We start from the raw sequence: 12086 nt of genomic DNA, 5'->3' as shown, positions 1-12086 counted from the left end.
ACAACAATAGACAACAGGGGAGAATTTAGGTTTAAGTTTGTCTAGGCCATAATTAACTCGACCTTTCTAGAAATGACAAGAAAACAATCCAATACAATTTAAATAGATATTGAACAGCATCAATAGACAACAAATACCAAGCTGAGGTTAAACTCATGCAATGGCAAGGTATGTTGGATGCATCTATGCATTTTCAACTATAGCAGATGAAACAAATCACGGTTTACAGCACACATAACAATGCCAAAGTCGTAATTCCAGCAATATTAAGTCGGCTATATGAACCAAAACAAAATCAACTTGCGAGATAGTGGCTAATGAACATACGAATATCTCTCACGTAGATTGCTAAATAAGCATATATGTGCTCCTGCAGAAGAACAGTTTTAAGCCTGAGAGCTGTAGCACAGTTTCAGAGCTACACATCGAGATATTTAAGGTTTCGACATAGATCCATGGCAACATTTTTCAAACTGAGAAAAACAGTACCATTCGATTACGCATGGAATTGCAAAAGATTATGTTCAATGAGATCACACCATTGAGTGAATTAAGTTAACATTTGAAGATCAAGTTCAGCACAAACTCAAGCAACACCAGGTTCAGTTATCCAATACACATAACGAAAACGTCTAAATCCATAACCTAAAACTCACAGCGTTCAAGGTCATTACCGTAGAATAGCCGTCTTGAAAAATATATGTTCACCGCGTTAAATGTATAACAAAAAACCATTAGCGGAAATGAGACACCTCCCATTCTTTATAAGTTGCCACCTGATTGTAACCTCTGCAGGAAGAACAGAAAGAATGGGATCAAATGAGTAAAAATCTTAAACCTGCCTAAGGCAATATTATCATAATGCAAACACACGGTTTCAATCACGATGGCAGTATCAACCATCTAATTACTCCAATGCCATCAGATGATTCCCGTCTAGGGTCCCACCAAGAATGGCGTTTGGAAGTCGAAGTGCAACATTACGCTTTTGATAACAAAGAACTATAAATGTTTGGTCCCATCAGAAATAGATAAACGAGGAATTATCAGCAAGTGAGAAAACTTCTGTCTACACAACAGAACTCATGATGGAAATACATAATTTTACCTTATTCTCGTGCCAGTGTCTCCAAACGCAAGCAACTGAAACAGCAGATATGCACCCAACAACCAGCTTCACAACATAACGCCAGTCGACAAAACTCTTCTACAGTCACAAAGACTCCGACATCCATGTTTCATTACAAAAACAAGTAAAAAATGGAAGCTACAAAACCCATAAACATTAGGAAGGGAAACCGTACAATAATTCACAGGCGCCAACAAAATTTGACATTTAAGATCAAACATTCACAGCAAATCCCAACAATTTCTTGTCTTAACTACAAAGTTCAAAAATTGTTCATAAGAAGAATTAAATAATATATATATATATATATATATATATATATATATATATATATATATATATATATATATAAGGCCATCAAATATTAGGCCACACAAATGCTAGCAGTAATTGCAAATGAAAACGGGAATTTTGTAATCAATATCAAAATGTATATTGGCTATGCTTGTAGTGCATAAAGAAGCAATCAAACTCAAAGCATGCCCACTATCCTATTGACTTCACACACACACATGAGAAATAGCAACACGATTAAATGACACTAAAAAATAGGCAGGCCTACTAATTACAAGAATACAAGGTGATTCAAATGAACTACGTAAACGAGGTCCGGTCAACTAAACTTGGGTTTAGGCATAGACTTAGAATGATTATGGGGCGGACCAAGCTTCTGTATCCAATTCAGAAAACCTTTCTTTTGATCCTGACAAATGGAATTTTGTAACAACATCAAGTTTCCATCGTGAGCGAGTGAAGTTTCAAACTGCTCGAGGACTTTTACAACCTGCCAAAACTCGGGCCGTTTATCTGGTTGTAATGACCAACATTGTTCAATTAAAGCTCTCATGGCAGGAGGACAGCACTTAGGAAACGCAGGCCGCAAGTTCTGCAATCACAAATGAGTTTTGGGTTAGTAACAAACTTACTTTGCATCTTCTTTTCAAGATTTAGAAAAAAGAAATGCAAAACGTGGATCGAAGTTAAACTATACTTACCAGAAATAATCAGCAACTAATAACGCAAGTACAGTCAAATTCGGGTCAGGCTGATTATAATGAAATTTAAAAGAGATTCTAACTTGAGTGGATCTGACTGAAAAATCCACTTTTAGTAACTGAAAATTTCATAATTCTTTGGTTTAGTATTATAATGAAATACTTAAAATGGCTCACTAAATCATGCAGACTTCTTAATTATGTAAAGTTTGCAGATGATGTTTGCTACCCAGAGTTGAACTACTTGTAAACAGTCGAATTGACCCATTAACGGGCTGTGATGTGGTTTGTGATGAGTCAGGCTAGGTCGGGTCATTATTGGGCTTGGTTGCCATAAAAATATTCTCACGTTTTCTTTTTTCCATATGACATTATTATATATACGCGAGTCAACCCATGCTACAAAGTCAGACTAAAAGATCATTGCATGAACTTTTTTTAACGAATCAGCCTGGTCAAGTCTAAACGCGATCCGCCCCACGCCAGCCGAGCCCAACCCAACCCGGCCCAATTAATAGCTCCATTAGTATTTGAACTCCTTTGCAATGATGAGTGATGGGATAAGAATAAAAAAGCAATTTTGAATCCATCAAGTTGAACTTAGTAGCTTACAAAATCAAGACATGTAAAACACCAAATCATAACTTGATAGTTGAAGATGGTGTATATGAAGTACAAACACAAAATCAACTGAACTGCATCCATGTAAAAGCAGACAGAACAGGTACAACAGAGTACACATAATAAACGAATCAACCAAGACATAGACAAACCAACCTTATTAACAACAGCAAAAGCAGCCTGGATAGGAGTCATGTCCTCATAAGGAATGCTTCCAGATACCATCTCCCATAACATGAGTCCAAAGCTGTATACATCAACCTTCCGTCCATAAGGTTTATGCTTAATCATCTCAGGAGCCATCCAGCGGTATGTTCCAGGATCATCAGCAAAAGGATCACAATGTACTTCCTCACAGGCAATTCCAAAATCAGCAATTTTCATGTGAAAATCTTGATCAATAAGAATATTCTCGGGTTTAAGATCCCTATGAATGATGCCTTCAGCATGCACGTATTCCATCCCACGAGCGATTTCAAGTGCCATGGAGATTAACTTTTCCAAGGGCAGTGTTTCATGCTCAAGCTTGTGCAAGTATGCCCTCAAAGAGCCCTCTGACAAGTATTCTGTCACAATGCAAAAGACAGGTGGTTGTCTGCATGCTGCCATAAACTGATACAAGCAAATATGCATATGATATTAGGTTTAAACATAGTGATAGGATACCTATGCCCCCGAGAGTTTGCCCCATTTACCCAACCAAGCTCTCACATTTTTGGGCGAATGGGAAATTTTCATGAGGACGAAGCATAAATTCTATCATTGGCATATCTTATATAAGATGAAAACAAGATATCCGGTATGAAACTATAAGCACCAAGAACTACAACATTAGCATGATGAGGTTCCGAATAGTGAAATGTTATCTCTTACAATTTATGAACCATAGTCTTTAATCCAATAAAAAGGAATGAGTACAACATTTCATTACCACAATTTCATTCAATGGGTCCCATCTAGGCAGGGTTTAGGAGGACGTATCTACACAACCTCACCCGATAACAAAGAGGTTGTTTTCGATTGACAACCTTTGGTAGCAGACATCATCAGCAACTTCTCATAAATGGTACACATATTTTAATGAGTCATTACGATACCAAAGAACTAGCAATAAGGACGAGTAGGAGTAGCATAGCAAAATTACCTTAATTACATTAGGATGGTGGAGACGCGACAGAAGAGTTACTTCTCGATTAAATTGCTTCTCTAATCTAGCTGCTAAGCTTCCGTTTTCATCATCATCTGGCACACGAATAATTTTCACAGCAACAGGTTCATCCTTATACTTCCCATGGTAAAGCCTACTATGAGCCCCGTGAGCAAACCTAAGCCCAAGAAACAACTGTGAAAGATCAACCATGTACTCATCAGCTGCTTCCACAGCTGTTACCCTTCCCCCTCCATGATCAAAGTATTTTCCCCAACCAGATTCCTTTCTGGTCCTCAATTTTCTCAACGGAGAAAAATTCCTTAAAGGACTAGTATTGGGTTTCACATTAGACTGCCTACTGTCCGGAAATGATTTGTTTAATTTCTTATCAGGCTCCTTCCTTCTAGGAAGCGGCGTCGATGATCTCTTTACATCTAACCGCGCTTCCTTAAATGCATCTGGCAAAAGGGTTTGAGGTAAAGGTGACACAGATCTTGGTTTATTTGTCAACGGATGTCGTTGAATCTGGGGTTGGTATGGTTCGTAAACCTTACGAACAACAGCAGCTTTCGGCCTGGCTGCTGCTTCAGGCCGAGAAGGAGCAATTTCTGACTGAACAGCTGCTGCTTCAGGTCGAGAAGCAGCAGCTTCAGGCCTTGGCTTCCATAAGGGAACTTCCTGTGTTCGAAATCTTAACGGAACGGAGGCCAATCTAGACGAGTCGAGTCGATGACAAACTGTGTGAGAAAACTTAGTTCTTCTAATCCAGGAAGAAGACTCATCATCCATTGGCCTCCCACAAATTCAAACTCTTAAAAACTATAAATTTGAAGATCAAAAGTCTGATAATACCCTAGCTCTTCTATCATAACAACAATACATCAAAAAATAGATTGTCCCTATTATACAAATCCCTCCATCAAATCACAAGAACCCTAAATCCCAAAATCTTTAGTAGAGCAGGACCCGGATCCTAATCAAGCTACGAATTCACACAAACCCTAGAAAATCTTCAAACCCAAAATTGCTCTGCAACAACAAAAACCCAACAACCAAACTATTCAGAGAAGATCAAAGTTGTAAACTTTATAAGTTTACAAATCAAACCCTTGTTTTATATACTCAAATAACAAGAAATCTGAACCCTTTAGAGATAATCAAATAACCCATTTTCAAACCCCAAAAAGAAAGAGTCTTTGATGTAGTAGTAAGCAACAAACAAATTAAAACATAAATGAAAAAAAAGTCAAAAACCACCATCTCTAAACCCCTTGAAAATCCCCATAGAGATAAGATGCATAAACAAATCAATCAAACTCAAAGAAAGGACAACCATAAAAGACTAAATTAGCAGACTAACAAAAACAAATAAAGAAATTTTTTGAATAGGATAATAGAAGTATGACTAAAGCCATGATAGCCAAAAACAATAAAAAAAAACAACCAATGATTGCCAAAAATCAACAATAATGTAATACTACCAAAAATAAGGGAGACCCAAAAACATATGAGTAATTCAAATAATTTGACCAAAAAAAACTAATTAATTAATTAATAAACACCTACCACCCAATAGGAAAAAAAATAAATAAAAAATAAAAAATAAAAAATAAAAATAAACATACCAGAAGAAGGGTATCAATATATAATAGTAGCAAGCAAAGCTATTAAGGTCAACTGAATTATGATGTTGTTGAGTAATGACTAATTATGTTCTATGTCTTTCAATTTTAGTTTATTTTTTTGGGGGGGTTGTTAATTTTGTGGCCCTTCAAAGATTAATAAGGGAGAAGAAGGACAGGATCTATAGGGGCATGTAGAAGGAAAAGTTCCCCAAAAAATCTGAAAAGAATGTGCAAGGTGTCCTTTTGAAAGTATACGTATTGTATACGATGCATATGAAAGTGACAAGCTTTGAAAAAAGTAGGCAATAGCCAATAGGCATGTTTAATTGACCTTAATTTGCAATTAAAATTTGATTTGATTAGTATTATTTGATGATTTGTGAGATTATGAGAGTATTTGTCCAATCTCTAATAATTGATGATTGAAATTAAATTGATTGTAATGGCTGATTTAATTAACTTAATTGATTTTACCAATCGATTTAATCAGTTGGTTTTAAATATATTAGTGGGAACTACTTTTTTTATTAATTAGTTGATTTATAATAACAATTATTCCAACCAACTAATTTACCAAAATACTAATATTTCATGATTCAATTACTCAATTATTTATTTGTACCCAAATAATGTAAAATTATCCCGCAAACTATTTTGCTAAATATCCAACTTTTTCTCTTGTTCAAAAAGGTTGCATTTTTAAACTATATTAAGCATTATTGAGACTCTTAATCTCTTTAATTGAACATTAATTAAAATTATAAAAGTTATTCTCTTCATTCCTCGAAGAAATTTTCATTTTTCATTTTAGGATGTTCTATTTGTTGTTTTTACAAAGAATTTTTCTATTTATTTAACAAATTTTGGACAAAAATTACCATATTCATCCTCTTTTTAATATACTTCTTAATAATGCTTATGATTCTACACTTCTACATATCATCCACTAACATTATTTTTACAAATTTATATTCTTTGTGCTCCCTATATATTTCCCACTAACTTTATAAAAGTATTTTTTTATTAGTTGTGGTTCTCATATTTTTCCACTAACTTTTTTTAATAATTTTTTGATGTTTATAATCCTCATTAACCCTCCATCTAATATATTCTATTTTTCTTAATTCTCATAAACATTTTTTATGGAAACTTTATTAAGAAACGGAGAGAGTAATATATCATGGAAATATATAACGAAACAATTCAAATAAAATTCAGATTTTATATCTATCAATTATAGAAATTAAAAATTATCAATTAAGTTTATAATTAACAGGTTAAAAAAAACGTACATACCTTTCATTTCCTATTCAAACTTTTATAAATTGCCTTTTTAAACATTTAAGGATATAAACCTACTTCTTTTATTATTCTTTCCAATAACACCATCATTCTTGTTATCATACAGACACAGGCTTATGCTACGTAGATCCCACCATAGTATACGTATACAAGACTTCTACAACAATATGTTATAGAAGTAATTATCCAATAAAGTATATTTGTATAAACTTACTCTTGAAAGGAAACATATGCTTGTTTTACGTCTTAATTTCACATAAATATGTTTTACGTTTTAATTTCATATAAATAAAAATTGTTAATAATTTAATAAATTTGTTTAATATAATTAGTAGTTTTTTAGAAGTATATTCAAATCAAAGAACTATAAATCTTATTGAAACTAAACAAATCATAAACTATACTTCATTCGTAACTTTTTACATGCTATTGACCTTTATACTATTTATAAGTTTTGTTTTGCCTATTGATGAAATGAGTAACAAAAAGTTTAGTTTTGTGAGATCTTTCTAGATTCAAATTCTTCTAGTAAGTGTGTCGCTTGTTATCAGTTTTAAGTCCTAAAAATAAAAAAGTTGACTGGTAGGCTAGTGACAACTAGCTCAGTAAAACATAACACATCTATAATCATAAACTAAAATTTAATCTTTTGAGATTAACAATCTGACATTATTATTGTTGTTGTGGTAGATTCTTCTAATTATATAACTTTTTATATTTTTGAATATTGATAATAAGGAAATATGAAATGAAATGCAGGTTTAAAACAAACATTACAAGGAACAAATAAATACAAAATACAAATGTCCAAGTATTTTATTAAAAAATGTCCCAAGATAAAGGGGTTTAAGAAAGAATATCCATTTGTAATCCAATCAAGACTATACAGCTTTATCTTTTTTTTTAAAAAAAAAAAAAAAAAAAAAGGACTATACAACTTTAAAGGGGTAGTGGAAAGGGGTCCCCTACAAATGTAGGGTACAATATTGTACCAATTTTGTTGATGAAATGCGTGTATCTAATTCTTCTGGTTAGGATTATTGCCTTCTACATTCCGTGAATGATTTGAAAGATAGTCTTAGTCATGGAATTTAATGGTTTAATTTCACTTACTTTTTCTTTCTTTCTTTATAACCAACCAAAAAATCTAATTCTACAACTGTTACTACCCTACAATACTTATTGCTGTAGTCTCTACCACTCTATAGTAGTAGAGTATACATTGAATTTTAAGATGCTCTCTTGAGAGACTGTTTTTTATAAAGACATCTCTCAAAAATTCATTTCACTTTCCTTTTTCAGTAAATATTTTAATTTAAAAAAAATTGTAGTTTTTTTTTTAAAAATTGATTTTTTTAAAAAAAAACTGTAGAAAATTACTTTCTTTTTGGAAGATGAAAAGTTTTTTGATTAATTGTTTATTCTCAAGCAAAATAAAACATCATTTAGTAATAAATCAGATTTTTTTTATTTAAAAATTAATTAAGGTTTATCAATATAGAAAACAGTGACGTTGTAGATGGCAATTATGGCTAATTTTTATGATTTGGGGTTAATTTAATATATTTCAGATTATAACATAATATATTTAGGGTTATAATAGAATATATTTTGGATTAGAACATAATATATTTGGAATTAAAACTTAATATATTTGAGGTTTTATAACATAATATATAATATCAAATTTTGTTGTATTATATCACAAATATATACTGTTATAAACCCAAATTTATTACGTTATAACCGTAATTATATATTTTGTTATAACTCTAACTATATTACGTTATAACTCCAAATATATTATGATTATAATCCAAGTATATTATGTTATAATTACAAATATATTATGTTATAACTCCCAATATATTATGTTATAATCACAATTGCTTTTATTAATTTTTCCCAAATAGTAGACATTGTTGTCTTCTTCAACATTACTATTTACACCATTGATGAAGCTTAATTTTAAAAAAAATCAGAAAATTGTAAATCCAACTAATATATAACACAATCAACCCAAAAAATGCAAATGAAAGCTTTAAAAACGAAAATGATGAAGTATAAATACATAACTTTGATGGTTTTGCAAATGTTGAAGAAGATAAACAAAGAATAAACAATAATGGAGTTTGAGAGAAGAAGATGGAGATTGAAAACCACAAATGGAGTTTGAGAGAGAGAAATGAGTAGTTTTGTCAGAAAAGACAAAAAGAAAAACCGAAAATGAAAGTTAAAAAGTATTATTTAGAAAGTTTAGTTTTTGTTTTATTTAAATTTAAAAATTAGGCTAGCCTAAACCTAAACTTGAGACGTCTTTTGTAAAAACAATCTCAAATAAGAATTTGTGAATTTTTTAAAAGGCCGTGATCCGGCCCATTTTAAAAGGGTTAAGACTCAAGCCCATTAATTTTTGAAAGGGTTAGACTTTTAATGGATCAACTTCAAACTTTATTAGACCTTTATTCATGATTAACAAGAAAAACCTTCTAACAACCACACATAACTTATTAAACCACACATAACTTATTAAACTTAATGTTTAGCAACTACTCTTGTGACCTGTGAGAGACTGTCTTTCAAAGAGACAACATTAAAATAAAAAGTCTATATTTTTATTTTTTCTTTAATTTGTATTAATTAGGTTATTTAACTCATATTTCTAATACGTCTCTCGGAGTCTCTCACAACAATTTGTGCATGTTTAATGATTTTAGTTACTAACGGTCCACAAGTGTTTTTCATTTTGTTGGCAGCTACAGTTTCATCAATATTCAAGTCCTTGAAAAACCATGAGCATGACATATTTAATACTAAAACAAATATTCATATATGGACCAAGTATCCTTTTGCACCAGTAAGTTACAGAGACAGTAACCTAACTATCTAAGAAATGGACCCAATTGATATTTAAATATGATAACAAAATTCTTTTTCAAGTATAAAAGTTCTGTTTAAATTTGAGACTTCAGTAGTTTAATTTCCATGTGAAAATTATTTTTCTTCGTGTTTAAATGGGTCAAATTGAGACAGATTAAATGGACTATTAACTCAATTCAGCCCATTGAGCAACTTTACTCTTAGTAATAACATAAGAAGTTATAATATCTTTACAATTTCTTTAAATGTCACATAGTATTTGAAAGTCTTAAAGTGCACATACCATGAAATACGGTTGGAGAGTTCTATTTAGAGATGAATCTAACTTTATATTTCATTATATTTGCAAATAATAATAATATTTATCTAATTAACATGTTATTATTAGTTGTAAGTATTTTCTAATCAAAGTGATATGAGAAAATAAGACCCTTTAGTAAGGTAGTATAAAGTCTCAACTTAAAGACAAGGGCAAGTGTACTTGAAAAATGCTTATTATAGATGGACATAAACAGTTTGGCTTATTTATAAATAAAAAAAAAAAACAAAAAATTGGCTATTATATATGTTGAGGGAATACAAATTTGGATGAATAATTGATAAATGGAGCTCCCTAAAGAGAGAAACAACAATAGAATAAGGATGAGATATTTTTATCTTCAACATTGCAATAAAAATTAAAAAGTTGTGATGGAAGGTGGAGGATGTAACCATATCTATGTTTAGTTAATAATTTAGGGAAAAAAAAAAATGAAAGGAAGGAAAGGAGAAGAAATATGAGAGGAAAGTAGCTCTTTATTAAGGTGGGAAAACGGAATTAAGGATGAAGATGAACTTAACAAAAATTATAGATTTAATTCTTTTTAGGGCATAATTGAATCCCATAAAAACAGGGAGGAAAAAGTATGACAAAAAAATTCAGAAGTTTTATGAAGCTTGGAATGCATGTAAAAATTCACTAGAGGAAACTTTTCACCTTGTTTGAGGTTAGATATTTACCCTTGCCCTTCCCATTCAAATTAAAGGGAATAAAAAGAAAGAAGAACACATTAATGGTGATACTATACATGAAGAAGTCTTGAAAAATTGAAGGTGCACAAATACCAACCCATTGCCTTAAATACATCTCAAATCATTTCCCCCTTAAAACATTATCCTTTATTATTTTTCCCAATTTTTTCACAGGAAATCTAGGCAGTCTTTTAATTTCTTTTTTTTTTTTTTTTTTTTTACCAAATAAAAGATTATTTATCACTTAAAATCTCGCCTCATTCTTTTATTCAAATCCCTCCCATCCTAACACGCTCGTATGGAGTTGAATGAACGAAAGAATATTTATGTCATTTCATATTGTCCGAGATGACAATTGACTTAAGAGTGTGGAGTATTTTGATCAAACACTATTGCATTTATCCATAGGTGGTGAAAAATTAAATTTGTACTTTGTTCCTCTAGAATAGTAGCAAAAAGGAAGTTACGTGTTTTAAGGAAATGTAGATATTTAATAATAAATAAGAGAAATGATAAGTTGTGTGAATGAAATTAAAAGATAGTTAGAATGTAAAATATTAATTTTTCCAAGAAATTTAAACTCTTCTTCCAAGGCATCTAGTAGATATTAAAAGAAGAGTTTGTTTTGTTGCTTTGGAAGGAAAGTATAGTTGCCTTGAATTTATCATTTCGGATGAGATTTAAAAAAGTGGTGGATCATTATCCAAAAAAAAAAATTGAAAAACAATGAAAAGGAAAATCCAAAATGAAAAATGATTTTAACTCTTGAGGTTTGGCGTTTTGGTTAAACTGTGGATTGTTGTAGCCGTATAATTTTAGATGTCAGATATTTAATTGTCTAATTAGTTTTGGAATTTGATATTGCTCGACAAAAATAATGGTTAGTTGTGATAGTTGTTGGAATATACTTTATTGAGAAGAATGAAGAGAAAAAGTAATGAATTGTTACAACTGTGACGTTTGGAAAACAACTATCTGCACCACTAAATGTTACTTTCACTACTACTTTACCGAACTAAGATTTTTTTAAAAAATAGTTTTTCAGTCTCATTAAACCATTAACCGCTACTTAAACTTCTATGCCTAAAATGTCCTAAGTATGATCATATACTTATGTTAATGCAAGAGCCAAACTACCCTTGTATGAGGGTGATGACTCGATGACTCAAGTCAAAGCATAGTATGTTGTGAGTAATGATGGGGTGCAAAGGGGTTGAGTCTATTGAAGTGGTGGCTTTAAGGAAGCAATGAAGTGAAGTCTTTGATGTGCCATGATGATTGAGCAACATAGAACAAGGAGACGAGAGTATTAAATAAAGAAATTAATATAAAATTCCTTTTTTTTAATTATCAAACAACTTTAAATAATAACA

At 31.3% G+C, this 12086-nt stretch overlaps 1 protein-coding gene across 1 annotated transcript; it reads right to left on the bottom strand.

Annotated features, from left to right (window-relative positions):
• Positions 1-1519: 1519 nt before the first annotated feature.
• Positions 1520-5769, bottom strand: LOC130823594 (serine/threonine/tyrosine-protein kinase HT1). Its single transcript, XM_057688262.1, has 4 exons — positions 5521-5769; positions 3890-4924; positions 2902-3357; positions 1520-2015 (listed from the first exon to the last, which is right to left on the bottom strand). Exons 2-4 carry the CDS (start codon positions 4682-4684, stop codon positions 1743-1745), a joined length of 1524 nt encoding a protein of 507 aa, XP_057544245.1. The 5' UTR covers positions 4685-4924; positions 5521-5769; the 3' UTR covers positions 1520-1742.
• Between the last annotated feature and the right edge of the window lie 6317 nt (positions 5770-12086).

Source organism: Amaranthus tricolor, chromosome 9, assembly GCF_026212465.1.
Source record: "Amaranthus tricolor cultivar Red isolate AtriRed21 chromosome 9, ASM2621246v1, whole genome shotgun sequence".
Lineage (NCBI taxonomy): Eukaryota > Viridiplantae > Streptophyta > Magnoliopsida > Caryophyllales > Amaranthaceae > Amaranthus > Amaranthus tricolor.
This window is presented reverse-complemented; position numbering and strand designations above follow the sequence as displayed.

Excerpts from the sequence above, each read along its gene's own strand:
- LOC130823594 (XM_057688262.1), bottom strand. The coding sequence starts at position 4,684 with ATGGATGATGAGTCTTCTTCCTGGATTAGAAGAACTAAGTTTTCTCAC. Across the intron at positions 3,358-3,889 it reads ACCATCCTAATGTAATTAAG|TTTATGGCAGCATGCAGACA; the intron begins GTAATTTTGCTA and ends TGCTTGTATCAG. Across the intron at positions 2,016-2,901 it reads CTTTTGCTGTTGTTAATAAG|AACTTGCGGCCTGCGTTTCC; the intron begins GTTGGTTTGTCT and ends TTGTGATTGCAG.